This window comes from Furipterus horrens, unplaced genomic scaffold (genome assembly GCF_987537825.1).
Source record: "Furipterus horrens unplaced genomic scaffold, mFurHor1.1.pri manual_scaffold_16, whole genome shotgun sequence".
In the NCBI taxonomy this organism is placed as follows: domain Eukaryota; kingdom Metazoa; phylum Chordata; class Mammalia; order Chiroptera; family Furipteridae; genus Furipterus; species Furipterus horrens.
Genome location: NW_028327186.1, coordinates 8458215 through 8473667, shown reverse-complemented (window position 1 = coordinate 8473667; position 15453 = coordinate 8458215). Strand labels below are relative to the sequence as shown.

General features: G+C 47.4%; 1 protein-coding gene and 1 pseudogene across 2 annotated transcripts in view; both read right to left on the bottom strand.

The window, feature by feature from the left end:
- The window catches only part of AKAP13 (A-kinase anchoring protein 13), a 208073-nt gene that overhangs the window by 56191 nt on the left and 136429 nt on the right, over positions 1–15453 (bottom strand). For both annotated transcript variants that reach the window (XM_090263653.1, XM_090263652.1), the window contains 3 exons: positions 12521–12596; positions 8797–8933; positions 1680–2050 (listed from right to left, as the gene is read on the bottom strand). In XM_090263653.1, coding sequence (XP_090119779.1) covers positions 1680–2050; positions 8797–8933; positions 12521–12596 — 584 coding nt within the window. The remainder of the gene's footprint in view (positions 1–1679; positions 2051–8796; positions 8934–12520; positions 12597–15453) is intronic.
- Positions 2356–8122, bottom strand: LOC149992054 (vacuolar protein sorting-associated protein 45 pseudogene; annotated as a pseudogene).

Here is a 15453-nt window from a genome sequence, read left to right as displayed (position 1 = left end):
GACTCCATGGCATTCATGTTAAAAATATAAATAACTCAGATGATAGATAGGGTTCTCGTCTTCATTCAGTCAAAGGAGCATTATGTAATCACGGGCAAATCATTTAATCTGAGCTTCAATTTCCTCATCTGAGCAAAATGATCCATAATATCCTATCCAGCTCTGCAATCAAGGTCATGGCAAAGGATCCATTGTGCATTAAGAAGAAAAATGTTTTATGTATAAAACAAACCCTGCTTTCTTGACACTGTTATCCTGTCCTGCTATAAGGATCATTCCCTACATCCTTATTTTTTCTATCCTGTGAATGCTCTAAAGACCAAAAAATGTATAGCATGAATAAAGCTAAAAAAAAAAAACTTTAAAAAATTGCTTTTTATATCATCTAGGCCATCAAATGTATGTAAAAACTACCCAGCAGATAAATCCCATCCTTCTTTCTAAGGTAAGCATTCCGAACTCCAGCCAAGAGTAAGGAACCAATATGGAATCACAGAAGGAGCACTTGGCTAGGAGACCAGAAACCAGGATCCCACTGACCTCGGGCAGGTGACAGACACAAACTATGTGCCCCAGTCCCGCCTGCAAAAAGGGGGCTAATACGGCCTGGCTCGTGACTCTCACAAGATCACAGGTTATTAAAGGAGCCTGAAAAGAGTGGCCAAGCAGGAAAGTGAAAGGTGTCCCTGTGCACCCCATGAAGGCAGGAGCGTGGTCTCACTCAGCTCTGCGTATCCCGGACATAGGAACGCCTCGCGTTGCGGTGAACGCACAATCTATGCTGGCTGAATAAAAGAATGAGCGAGTAACGTCATCAGATTACATGAACTTAAAGCTACGAAATCAGAGCCGAAATGTTATAAGGAGGCCAAGAATGTTTTTTTAAAGCAATAATGGCTCCAGTGATATTGTTTACATGAAGTGTTTTAAAACAACGGCCAGCCTCCTCCCTTAGCTGCCTTGCCGTTAAGGAGGGGCTTTGGTGAGCACACCTTCGTGCTTACAGCAGGTGTCATGGCCCCCCTTGTGTGGCGCTAACACCATGTGCTTAACTTCCGAACTGCAGGTCTGAACGTGTGACTGGCTCACACTCACGCAGGTCCCCAAAGACTGGGCCACCCACGGGCAAACACCAATAACTGAATGATACGCAACAATTCTGATCACCTCTTAAGGATGGAGCAATAATCTGCACTTTCTCAAAGCTTTCTGCCTTAGAAAGAGAAGGCAATTTCTGTGAAGCACTTTTAAAACTCAGATGTGTTCACACGGTAAGAGCTCATGTTTATTTTTTAACTTAAAAAGGACATATTATTCCCGCCAATATTTTGTAATCTGTGAATTCCATTAACAAATCTCGCCTGCATAAATGCTACCATATATTAAATACATTCTATGGGACAGGCATATTTCTCCTGTAATATTTTTTACGAACACTCGGAAGGGCGGGTGTGTTACAGATGAGAAAATTAAAGCTCAGAGGGGTGAAGTAATTCGCCCAAGGACCTGTACACAGAAAGGTCTACAGCTGGAGCTGGAGCAGCGGCTTTCCGGGTCCAAAGGCTACTCTGTTCGTCCCCAGCAGCGCCCGCGCAAGCCTGTTACCAACGATAACCCCCAGCGGAAGCTTCTCAGACACAAGCAGACAGAGCACGCCAACACGTGGCCCGGCCCCTCACCTCCGGTGGTTCATCTCGCCATCGCTGGCCGCGTTCTTGCCGGGACCCCAGCTGTGCCTCCGGAAAGGGGACAGGGAGCGCATGGAGCCGCGCAGCACGGAGCAGCTGGCGGGCACCTCCGTGATGCAGTCCATCTCCTCCTCCTCCGCCTCGCCTGCGCCGGCGGGGTCGCCCCCGCGCTCCCGGCCCTCCGCGCCCGGCCCGGGGCTGCAGCGGCCATCGAGAGACGGCTGGTCCCTGGACCGGGTCAGATTCGGTATCTGCGGGAGCGACACGTCACTGCCATGAGACGAATGTCGGTCCAGGGAGGCTGTGTCATCGGTGGAGGAACTGGATCCGGTGACATCGCAGACAGACGGCTCCTCCTCGGGCTGTGACGGGGAGAAAGCACAGCGGGATGAGAGGCAGGACCACGCAGAGAGCCTCCGCCACTCCTGAGCGAGCCGATGCCTACAAGTACATTAACTTTTCTTTTCTTTTTTTTTTTTAATTAAAAATGACGTGTAAGTATTTTATTGGAAGTACATGGGCAGTATATTCCCTTTTATTTAAAAATATATGTGTACACATCCATAGAAAAAGGTCTAAGAGGCTGTACATCAGATGTTGGCATTTCCTATGGTGGGAACACGACAGCATGGGTATGGGTATTTTTATGCTTTTTTCTACAAAGATTATGCATTGATTTTATAATGAAAAGCTATTTTTAATTAAAAAGTATATGTTCCAGTATACAAGTAAATTAGAATCAGGGGACGCATGTATATCTGAATCGTGTGTTAAATTCAAAATTTTTTAAAAGCATCTTATATTAGTGTTACTCATTTATATACCTGTTTTCCCATTAGACACCAAGACCCTTAAAGACAGAGAACATGTCTCCACCTTTCCAGCACCTGCACAGAACCTTACACATAATCAGCACCCAGTAGATGCCTGCCAGTGACGGGCGGTACACTCCACCGCAGGAGGAAAGGAAACACCCCAAAATCTCTAGAAAGATGCAGACGGTTCCAACAGTTTTGAGGCTGATCCTGAAATACCCATAAGTGAAGAAGGCTCCTCTGGATTCCTCTTCCTTTGAAATGCAAAATCTGTCACAGGACCCTAATTTTTCTGTAAATAATTCAGAGATCATACCAACTCGTGGTCACAGAAGAAGGTCCAAGTTTCCGGTGTGACCTTTGCGTGTTGCGCACTGTGGTTCCTCCCAGGACGACCCTCACTCCAGGGGCGCTACGGTTCCGGTTATAAACTGTTAGAGCTTCTTCCCAGGCGGCTCCTCCAATTACAAACAGAATGATATCCTGGGGTCTGTCTCCGACGGGGCTGGGGCCCAGATAAGGGTGCAGGTTTTCCTGAAGCTTTCCTTTGACCAGATGGTCCAAGGTCTCATGTAGGAAAGGCTGATGCTGAGTATATACATTTTCTAGTCCCCTCAATCCTCTGAGGAGCTGCTTGGCTACAGCCACAGCATCTTTGGGGCTGGAGGGTTCACTTCCCCTGACTCGTTTGCCACCATATCCAAGGACTGCAGACACCAGCTTACGGTATCTCTCAGAAACACCTTATCCCTGAGGTCCATCGTCAGTCCGGGCAGGCTACCTACCAGTGCTGCGTTGCTCACAGTGCAGTGCACAGAGCATCACCAGGAGGGCAGCGCCAAACTCTGTCACTTTGGGGTTCCACATGAGCCTCTTTACGTTCTGGAGAGTACCAGAACGGTCATTTTGACAGGCCAGTTCTTCTTCAACCTCCGAAACTTCCAGCAGATTCTGCTCACCGACCACCCGAGACAGCTCTCCAACCGCTGTCACGTGCTCTGATACAGCCCCAGGCAGCTTCTTGAACTGTGGGTAATTCTCAGCAAAAGCCTTCATGTCTGCTACTGATTCTGGTTTTTGCTGTTCTTTTGGTTTGCTCCTCCGAAAGTCTTCCATGAGATTCTTTGTATCGTTACCAATCTCAGTAAAATTCAGGGACGTGTTATTAGCATAGAACTCATCACTTTCAGCAGATGGGACCCCCTCTCTTAAGTCTTTACTGATCCCTGGCACTCCGGAAAGATCAAGTCAATTATTGCTCATGCCCAGTAGCTCATGGACCATGGCCTGATGTGTCCACTGGCTTAGCGATGGGGCGATGACATCATCACAGCGATCTAAAATAAGGAGCGACGGAGGCCCCTCAGTCCGCCGGAACTCAAACAGGTCATATTCTTTAGTTATCACTTGCTTAACACATTCCGCAAGTCTCTTTGCTGCCTCTGATGAAAGCTGATAACGAATCATGGGGCATTTCTTCACGGGTAAAAGGACGGCTGTCAGTCCTTGAGTTGTTCTGGATAGCTGGGCTGGGTCCCATTTCAACCCCGGCACCACCCCAGAATATTGAGGGGAACCAAATGTGGATTCACAGCCATGTGATCGCCATAAACTTCCTGACCCTCAGCCACAGCTTCCCGTTCTTCAGCTTCGGCTAAGGACTTCACGTCACCCCTGCTGACCACATTACTGAAATAAATAAAATAAGCACTGTATCTGGGGCTTTGGAGCTCCTGAATGAGATAATCCACATTTCTCTCCGCAGGGCGAAGAAAACAAATCTCTCTCATGATCTCCCGATGTGGAGGCACGCTCCCTTCTGCAGACTCTCCGGCTGGGTGCGAACCACACTCACTACACCAGGCGTCTCTTTATCCACGAGAAGCATGTAAATGCCAGGTCCACTGTCCTCCATCATTTCGGAAACGTCCTGCTTCACAGCAAAAGCCACGTTCGTGGTGGCGAATTGACCCATTAGCCCCACAGCCCTTTCCGCGTCCCCTTTTCTCACTAAGTAAACCCCTGGCTTCTTGGCCAGGTCTCAGCCGTTTCCTCTAATTTCTCTTTTCTTACACGGGGGCAAACATTCAATTCAGGTCAGCTCTTTCAGCCAATACCAGCAACTGAAACGAAGGGAATTACATCTTGGCCATCTGCTTTAACGCTAGTCGTGTGTCCGTACGCACCTCTAATTCTGGAATTCTGGGTACACAGCCACGGGAAATAAAGTAACTATCTAGAAGAGACACCTGCGGTCCCATGTTCACAGCACTATTCACGGTAGCCAAGACATGGGAACACCTTGAGTATCCACCTACAGGTGACTAGATAAAGAAAATATTAGTCCGACTGCAAAGAAAGAAGGAAATCCTGCATGGATGGACCTGAAGGGCGTCATGCTAAGGGAAAGACAAACACTACCTGATCTTACCTACACATGGGATCTAAAAATGCCAAACTCATAATAACTGAGAGCAGCAGCATGGTGGCTGCAGGGCTGGGGAAACAGGGAAGTCAAGTCCGAGGGAACCAACTTTCTGAAAGGCGATGAGTAAGTTCTGGAAACATAATGGACAGCGTGGTGGCTGCAGTGAATAACGATGCTGACATGGAAATTTCCTGAGAGTGCGTCCCACGGGTTACCAGCACACACAAAAAGCGCAGCGACATGAAGTGATGGATGTGTTAGTGGGCCTGATGGTGGCCGTCATGTCACGTCGGACACGCGTATCAACACGTCATGTTGCATACTTTAAATACACCATTTTTATTTGTCACTTATAACTCAGTAAAGCTGGGGGGAGGGGGGAGTCATCAAATGGCAAACTTGAAACGGTGCGTTTCTCTGTAAATTTTACAAAAAACCAAAACCCTGCAAACATACTGAATTCTAAGCATTAAGGGGTGAGGTATATTCATACCCGAACTTATTTTGAAATGCATCAAAGAAATTCGATAGACTGGTGGGTGGAAAAAAGGATGGAGAGATGCATACTTATGTGATAAAGCAAATGCAACAGGAGGTTGACTGTAGGATCTAAGTGGTGGGTGTTCACTGCACATTCTACCTTTTCTGGGTGTGTCAGAATTTTCTGAACAAAATGCTGGGAAGGAAAAAAGGCCAGACTGGCTTTCTTCACCAGCGTTACAATGTACAGGTATATACGTGTGTATGTAACCCTTACCCAGGGGCACCCTATACAGACATATTATGTACAAAGAGGTGTAAGTGTGATATACACAGAAGTACAAAAACAGCTCTCACACCTGAGGAGATCATGCTTAATATTGGCAAAATACTTGTTTTTACAGTTTCATTCATTTATTCACCCAACGTTTACAAACTGTTATCTGTGGCAGTTCGCAGGAGGCTCTCTGCCGCATGCCCTGCAAAGTAACAGCTCACATTTCAAACCCCTAACACAGGCCAGTTGCTTATTGGAATATTCATCTAAGAACCTTGGGTAGCTGAGAGCGAGCATTCTCTCTGTTTTACAGTTCTGACATTATAGAATTTTAACACTAGTGCCGAAGTGATAATAGTTATTTCAGTTTGGATTCTGAAAATGTACCTTTATCCCTAAAAGGTTAAAAAGGAAAAGGTAAATTTCGGGCTTGGTGACCTGTAGTGGAGGGCAAAGTACAGCGTGAGACAAAAGATACTCCTTTCAACTTCAGCACCTTGGGGGAGTGACTTCGCTTTTCCTGATCAACTGTGGATCTGTCTGGTAACTTGGAGGGAAAAAGCAAGGTGCAAGGGCTTTATTTTATCTGTTTGGGAAAAGAGGCAGCGCCGGTTAGTATTTTCTATGGGCTTCAATCAGCTGTTTGGATAGCTGGGTGGCCCCGATCACGCATTCTATGATCATACTTTCTGACGTCCAAGAGAATCTCAGGAGCTCTTCTCGCTTTACAAACAACATCTAAATTCTGTGCGCTGAGATCTTAGAAACCAGCAAACATCCATAAAAATAAGCATGAAGCTCATAACGCTCACCAAAAAGTCCCAGTATTTACCAGGAGGCAGACTGAATGAAAATTCAAGGTTAAGGCAGAACGTTCATGACAAACGTCGCAGGCTGTTCAAAGGGACCACGGCGAAGCCAGTCACACCGAAGGCTGCAGGAGGTGACCTAAGTAAGACACCACCATGGCTCACACGAAAGGGGGCTGCAAGGGCTGTCAGAAAAGGGGAAGAGGGCTGGAGCCGGGGAAGACACCGGGGACAGGCTGAGGCTTCGCGGCCACACGGATGACCGAGAGACCTCTAAGAAGCAGCCGACAGCACGTCCGCCACGGCTACGCTTCCGTATACACAGCCGGCTGTTAAGGCAGGTATCAGGAGACTGAAGGCAAAACAACAGAAAACGAGCAGATCTGCTCTCTTTCCTCAGCAGTAGCATGAGGATGAAGACACCCAACTTACAGGGTTGCTGGGACCATAAATGAGATCACACACATAAAAATTTCCGCGCCTAGTGTATAGTAAGTACTTCGCAAATATCAGTCCATCTCTCTCCTTTTCTTTTCTTTTGTAAACCCTTGGTTTTAATAATGCTAGAGAAAACACTTACTGCAAAACCTCTCCCGGTCACAAACTTTGGGGGAGTGGAGCTAATGAGAAGGACCCGCCAGGGCGCCCTCTAAGAGGCCAGCAGACATTCCGGCGAGTGCAGGACGAGGGGTGTGTGCACTCCAGCGTGGAAGGTGGATCAGGACTCAATTCAGGGAGTACAAAATTGTTTCTATCTAGTCCTCCTGGGAAAAAAACAAACACAAGCGCTAAACCCAGCACTGGCCACTGACATGGACAACCCTGTATATGCCTTTGGTAGTTCGCAAAAGCAGGGAAAGTACAGCAAATTCTGCTTCTGCACAGCTAGGAAAAACCACTCGGTTCAGGGAGGAGCCACCGTCCCTCTGCAGCGATGGGAACACCCACGGGGAAAGCGCCCTGCTCGCACTAGGACGCAGCAAGCAAGCATGCCTTAATGAAGACTTTTCAGGGTTTAAAAAGCTTTCTACTACACGCACGTTCAAACACACAGACATGTTTGACAAAACATTCTGTACGTATCCATGACACCAATGATTCAAACTTAAAACTGGCACTTACAGATGTTATCTAATCTGTTTATCTCAGACAAGACTGACTGAGTTCCAGGGCCCGGCATCTCCAGAACAGCATTCCTGGCGGGCGGGGGGTTAGAAGTCTTCACAATGAAAGCCTCAGAATCACGGTGGTAATTACCCAAGTTCTGTTACTTTGAAAAAAAAAATCCTATTGCTCTTCCTAAATACCTTCAGAGAAGGACACACCTTCCCTTGAGTCAACGTGCCCACAGTCCACGGTGAGTAAGGGTGATAGGAATGCCGGAGCTCCCCGATCGTTCCCCGGGCCTCCAGAAGACAATGAGGACGAGGAAAAGGAACGAGGTGGAGAAAGGTGGGGAAGGCCGCAGGGACACCTGCGAGCCACCTGGATGAAAGTGAAAGTGTCTGAAGGCACATTCACAGGGGCTTACGCACGATCTGGACCAGAACCCAGCACGCCAAGCCTCCGCGCTCCGATCGTGACGTGCACTGCAGCATCAGCACACGGTCCTTGGAGAAGGCCATCATCCACGGACACAGCCGCTGCCACAGCGCGCCTGCCCCTGCCCCCCCCCCCCCCCGTGGCGAAGGAAGACCTGAGCACCACTGCTGGCCCTGCCGTGGGAAAGCCTTCTAGTTTTCTTAGGAAACAAAGCAGAACTCGCTGCAACTAGGCGCAAATATGAGCATAAGAAAGCAAACCGCCCCCAACTCCTAGTCCCTCGGAGGGCCTCAAATTATACGAAGAACACGAGGTGATTCATGTGGATGTGCTTGGCTTTTCACTGGTAAGATAGCTTGGGCTCCCTAGCAGAGATCTAGAAAGTTCCCATTAAGCAGCGTGACATCACCAGGCTAAACAGTGAGCTTCAGGCCTAAAGACATTAATCAGAAATGACTCGGTGGTTAGTTTACACACATGACATCATACAGTCTGCGCCGCGGTCCTTCCTGCCCACTGAGAAGTACCCATTGTCATTAGACTTAATTCACTTCTGTTTCTTTAGTCTGCAATGTGAGCGGCTTAGCCTGCACGTAACCAGCCAGGATGCTGCGGAAAATCAAGGCGCATGCCTGTTTCCAGGCCCCTGGAAACCTGGTGCTCCCTTCTCTGGGCGGGAACGTGGACACACTCTAGGACCACGTAAGAGGCAGAGGGACGCCCCGTCAGGCTAGCAGGACCCTCCCGGCGGGAATACCTTGGAGAAGACGATGCTGTCCGCGTCTTCACTGGGGGGCTGAAAGAGGTCAGACTCGCTCCCGGGTTCCCTGTGAAGCGCACTCGGTTGGGAGGCACTCTCGCGGCCCAGCCCGACAGCCAGGAAGCTCTCGCATTCTGAAAAAGAAAGTGGATTAAACCAATACTTATAAAAAATTCAGTTTCCCAAGGAGAAGGGGAAGTTGTTCCCACCTAAATTATGTAATAATGGATCACTAATAAATTATGTGCTCTGGATTAGCCAGGAATCTTAGAGGAAGGATCAAAGAGGCACTGCATTGCGATGGCTCATGAATTGCCTGTCAACAAAATTAGCTTTTCTATTAATTGGGCATTTGACTACGGACTGGGGAATATCCAAAGAAAGGGGGTGGAGTTAGTATGTGTTGGGGGATTACAATCTTATAGTGGAAATGAACAAAGTAAGAGACTATTGCAACACAGAAGTATACAGAGGGTGCCGTAGGAACTGAGGCTGGATCCACGGATTAATTTGAGAACGTTTCAGATACAGAAAAAAATGACCTCGGTTCATGTTAATCTGGGGGCCCAAACTGTTTCCGAGTGTGCGCCTCCCAGGGGAACAGCCCTGCCTCTCTCCAGCTGGACATCACGGGTATCCCGGGGGGCCCTCCCCACGCCCACTTCAGAGCGTGTGTGCTGCTTCAGGTGGGGTTGGCGCGCGCGGTCCTTCTCCGTCTTCCACACTTGGAAAACCCAAACACTCCGCTCCGTGACCGTGGGGAAACCGGGGGGCCGGCCAAGGAAAGAAAGGGCCGTCACGGCAGCGGTGCCGAGCCCCCGCCGTCCAGCTGGCAGGCTCACAGACCACGTCCAGATTCCGACGGGAAAGCACACCAGCTCAAGACATTCGAACGGAAAATTCACAGGGAAGATCCAGACGCAGCCCTCAGAGCAGCGCCTCACCCAGAAGAGAAAGCCAAGGCCCTCAGGGCCCACCGAGCGAGTGTGGGCTGCGGGGCTGCTGGGCGGTGCAATGCTGCGTGCCAACGAAGAAGAACATGGAAACCAGGGGGAGCGGAAAGCGAAGGCCCTCAAACCACTATGAAACCCCCACAAATGGGGGCGAGGGGGGCGGCTAAAGGCAAAGCTAACCTACACGCCAGCTCACATGTGCCGGCAGGTTTTCAAGATTAATAAAATCTTTCCTTTCTTCCCAGTGAATAAAAGAGAGGAGCATATGCAGGCATAGAGAAGGACGGGTACTGGCTTCAGGCTTAGACAGATGGGACGTAAACCCCGGTCTGACCACGTATTGGAAAGACCCCAGGCAAGAAGTAATAGAACCCCCCAAGTCTCCACTGCCATGCCAGGGACCGCGATGAGGAGTACCTCCCTAAAACAGCTGTGGTGACAGTTAGAAATAGTTCACGCATACAGCAACCAGACCCTGCCCTCAGCGCACAGCAGGCGCACAATCAACATGCCTAATGAAGTTAAGGCTTCGTTAACCTCCAACATGTGATTCACGAGCATCTGGTAAGGACATTACCTTGAGGTGTGCCAGACCCGTTTTATGACCCATATATAAATGCCAGCAACTTTTGTGTCCTGAGCCATTAGGTTTTTAAGAGCTAGCAAAATGTGCACTTTTAAAGATGCTATCTAGTCATTTACGTATAAAATTATATGTATGCAAACAAATTATAGCTGGGGAAAAGTAGGAACATACCAGAAGCACGCTAATCATAACGCAACCCTGTATTTATTTATACAGAATTTAAAAACATACGAAGTAATTTTAAAAGACCTTCTTTCATTTGGCCTGACACTATGGCTGTCCTGAGCTGTGTTCAAGAACTAAGAAGGAAGCCTGCCTAGAATTCACAAAAAACAATGCCTGAAATCAAAACACCTCATGCCTGAAATTCAGAAGCATAATCCAGACATTGGATTTCGTTAAATGTAGGTTTAAAAAGAAATCACACCAAAGACACCAAAGGGGTTCTGTTTGGGGTTGGAGTATGGAGGGGGGTCAACAAAATTCAAGACCATGCCCTTGAGAAAGGCTCAGGGGCTCAAAACTCATGTCCTTGATGAATAAAAGGAACGGCAACACCCGGAGAAACCCCCTGCGCGTGTTCAAACCGCGAGCCAACCTCACCTACCCCGCACACGGCAGACAGCGTCACGGCTTGGTGGGCTGGGAGTAACTACCCTTCTGGAAGAAGCCCCAGACAGCTTAAGGAATAAAATAAGCAGGTAGCTTTAAGTAAAAGATTCCAGGGGGCTGGACGGGGGACGTTTCAGCTTCATCTGCGAACAGGGTCGATCCGGACACGCGGGGACCCTGAACACAGAACCGCAGCACATTGACATCCTTCACCTAGTCCTCCATCTGCGACAGCGTAGAGAAAAACGCTTCCCACGTTCGTTTCCAAGGCTCCCTAGGGAGTACACCCAGGGAGCTGAGAATCAGTTTTAAAAAAGCCTCCGGAGAGAGGACCTGAAATTCATCTGTCAATGTAATACCACAGCTGCTCATTCACAGCTCAGCTCTCTGCAGTGAAGGAAGACACGCTAATTTTAGAGCAGTTAAAATTTGGGAAGGTAAACAGAAGTTGTTGGGGTTTTTTTTTTGGGGGGGGGGGGGTAAAGTGGACTTAAAGCCCAGAATGCAAACAGCCAGCGTTCACCTGGCCACTGCAGGCAGAGGCCGCGGGACACGCCCTCAGAGGGCGATGCGCCCCAGTAAGAAAAGCGATGGAGATCAGAGACAAGAGAGCCTGGAGACACGAGGGAACATGCCCTTGTCATGGGGCAGTGGTGGCTAAACCTAGGTAAGCGGCTGGGACACCTAACCAACCACAAGCCGCGTGCTGTGTCATTACCAAGCAAGGCCTCAGGAGCCCTTTACCCTCACCTGACGGGCACTTAAGGAAAGGCTCAACTCCTGACAATCCTTCTGAAGTGTATAGTTCTGAGTGGCTGGCTGCACAGGAGGGGAACCAAAGGAGCCTTTAAGGAGTCTGATGCCCAGGCCACACCCCCAGCCTGATTAAATCAGACTCTAGGGGGCAGGACCCAGGCATCCGTGTATCTTAATGCCCAAGATACCTTTTCTTTTTTTTAATTTTCATTCTGGAATGTAAAGCTCTTTTCAATATAAAATATGATACTAGTTTCAGGTGTACAAGATAGTGATTTGATATTTATATACCTTACAAAGTGGCCACCATGAGAAGTGTAGCCCACAAAGTTGCTGCGACACTGACTGCAGTCCCTACACGGGGCATTACGCCCCATGACTGGCTGACGTTACAAGGCTAAGTCTGTCCCTCTTAACCCCCTTCCCCTTCTGTGCCCACCCCACCCGCATCACCCAACCCTGCCCATACTTCCAACGTGCAGCCAAAATCGACAGCCACAGGTTTAGCCGTTAACAATCTATACTTACAGTTTCACCAGGTTAAGAAAATTTTATCACACGTGTCACAGCAATGCCTTCACTGGGGAATTAACCAATCATAAAGTCCCATGTGAGGGCTCCCCACTAACTCAGGTAATTACATGTGCTGCCGATGGGGAGACAAAGAGCCCCGCACCCAGACCACACACGCCCCTCCTCTGGTGTGCTGAGAGCACGCCGGGAAAGGCCGGGTCCCCGAACCCAACCGCCTGTTATCAGAGTGGGCCTGTGGCTTGAGAACCGCAGCCAATCGGAAGCGGGGAACCCTGCTTACCTGGGCTCTGCGTGGGGGCCAGGAGGGCTGCCGCATCAGCACACGGCTCTATTGTACACCAGTTTTCTCGGTTTATCTGAAGGGAGAGAAAGACAGACCGAGTTCAGAGAGTGACGTAATGGGGGGGATTCTCCAGCAGCTGTGAGTACGTCCACTATACAATCATGCCTATCTTTTTCTTTAAAACTTTGCTGAAAAGTGGGTAAAATTACTTTCAGAAAAAACACCTTTTCACAATACAATTAAGGCAACTGACGCTCTCTGCCTCTAGAAGACTTTTGACAAAAGGCATATAAAATTAATTTTTTATTACATTTCATACCATTTAAAAAATTATCATTAGAGATTTTTAACAGACTGCTCTTAGCAATTGACAGAGCAAACAGACACAAAATCAGTAAGGATTCAGAAAACTTGGAAAATGTTATCAACCAATTTGATCTAACAAACACATACAGAACACCTGACCCAACAATAGTGGAATATACTTCCTTTCTGCATGCACGTGAGATAGACCATATTCTGTGGCATAAAATGAGTCTCAAATTGGAGGATTCAAAGCATACAAAGCACCTTTTTTAGCTTAAACAGTACTAAATTTAGAAATCAAAACCAAAAAGCTATCTGAGAAAAAAAAGCCAAGTATTTAAAAAGTTTTAAAAAAAACTAAAATTCCATGGTTAAAGAAAAAGTCTTAAGGAAATATTAGATATTAAATATCAGAAAGCATTTTGAACTGAATAAAAATAAAACATTATAAAATATGACATATAAGCTAAAACCATGCTTAAAGCAAAACTTCTAATATTAAATGCCTGTATTAGGAAAAAAGATCTCAAGTCAATAATATCAATTATCACGTTAGAAAACCAGAGCCCCCAACCAGTGTGGCTTAGTTGGTTGGGTAGCGTCCCACAAAGCAAAACGTCACCAGTTCAATCCCCAGTCAGGGCACATGCCTGGGTTGCGGGTTTGGTCCCCGGCCGGGGCACATATGAGAGGCCACTGATTAATGTTTCTCTCCCTTCCTTCCCCTCTCTCAAAAATAAATAAATAAAACCTTTAAAAAAAAAGAAAGAAAGGGGAACAAATTAACCAGCAGCAAATAGGATTTTAAAAAATTTTAAAATAAAACAAAGAGCAGAAATCAATGCAATGGAAAATACAGAAACAATAAAATCAATAAAATCAAAAGGTGGTTTCCTTGAAAAGGTTTATGATACCAGCAAAACTCCAGCTAGACTGACCAAGAACAACAGAAAATTTATAAATTATCAGTATCAGAAATTAAAGGGGGACATTATTATGGCTCCCATAGGAACATTAGAACAACTTTGCTGCATATCATTATAACCCGGATTAGAGACCTTTTCCTTAGATGTTTCTGAGGGGCATTAAAAGCCCACAGGCATATAAAACGAGGAAAGAAGGAGGATGGCCCTGACTACAGGTGTGGTAACACATCTGCTCTCATGTTAAGTCTCTGTTCCAAAAGATGACCCTTAAGACTGAGGTTTTTACGTTAATAGAGAAGCTAGTTCTTTGTACTACGGACACTCTTCCTGGCCAGCTCTGAGACTAGACGTAGCAAAAGATTCTAATTGCCAAATTAGGATTAAGAGACAAAACAGGAAGAAACAATAGTGTTGAGACTGCTAATAACGAGTTTTAAGAGGACAATGGAGATGATAATTATGAGCCCCTCTATCCAGATTTTGCCCTGATGGAGTCTTTGAGCTCTCAGTCAGACACGGGATAGGCAAATGACTGACTGGGGACGGGAGAGAATCGTTGAAGGGGATTCACAAACGGTGCGTAGCAAGTAGCTCAAAACGAGGAAAATGGAAACTCTGCCATTAAACAGCCGCATCCTTTGGAGGGTTAAGTTACCAAAGCAGGCTTTAGGGCCCTGCGCACATTTACGAGTCTTGAGCAGGAAACCAAGTTAGTCTTTCCTTCATGGCTTCCCCGTGACAAGCAGTTCATGGACACGTCAGGCATTCAACACCCCCAAGTCTGGTGAGTTCTAGCGCATGTGCCACACAGGATAAGAGAAGCTTCTTCAGAAGAAGCTGCCAGACCCGCACCCCCGCGCCAGTATTAGTTTTCATTCCCTGGGACCCCTTGGGATTACATCACCCACACCCACATGGTGTTCCTATCCGTCTGAAAATAGAGCTGGACATATTTTCAGGGCAGAGGGAGCCGCGCTTTGTTTTTGGCAGCGTTTCTGCTCCTGTTTGCATCCGAACACCCTAATAACACAGCTCACGGTCACACCCAGCCTTCCCAGCCCTTCCCCTGCACCGGTCTCAGGAGACGGGCCTGAGTTCCAAGGCGGAAGGAAAGGAAGCGAAAACCAGCCATCCGGACATAAAAGCCAACATCTGAGTCCAAGTCATTTCAGGGAATCAGACTGTAACTAAGCAGAGTATAGCCGTCTTTAGTCCTCAGCCTCCTTATCTTTTGATACCATGTAGCAATCTCTTAGAGCAAGCACACTTTTCAAGGATGTATATTTCTCTAGAAAGTAACAATTAAAGACAAGCTACTCCTTCTGCGCCTTAGGGAATGGGGGGGGGGGGGGTCCTCCTCTGTAAATATTTGCTTTTTGTGCACATAAAACATAGTTGCAAACTTTTTAAGCACTTATCTGATACTCTGAGTTACTAGCTACAAAGTATGCTCTCAATACAGCATCAATAACATGAGGAACCAGGTACGCGGAATTATAAAGAAATGGCCCCTGCTCTAAAATCAGTTTTAATCAGCAATTAATCCTACAATCTGACCTTCTTCTTTTTAGTATGCTAGTTTTACCAAATTTCTGATCCTTGCTATCCTCTTGAGTTTTCGGTGAAAGCTCCTCTCACCTTCACCAGCTTAGGAGGTGAACTCTAGCTTACTGAAGGGTGCCGAGAAAAGCAGGCCAA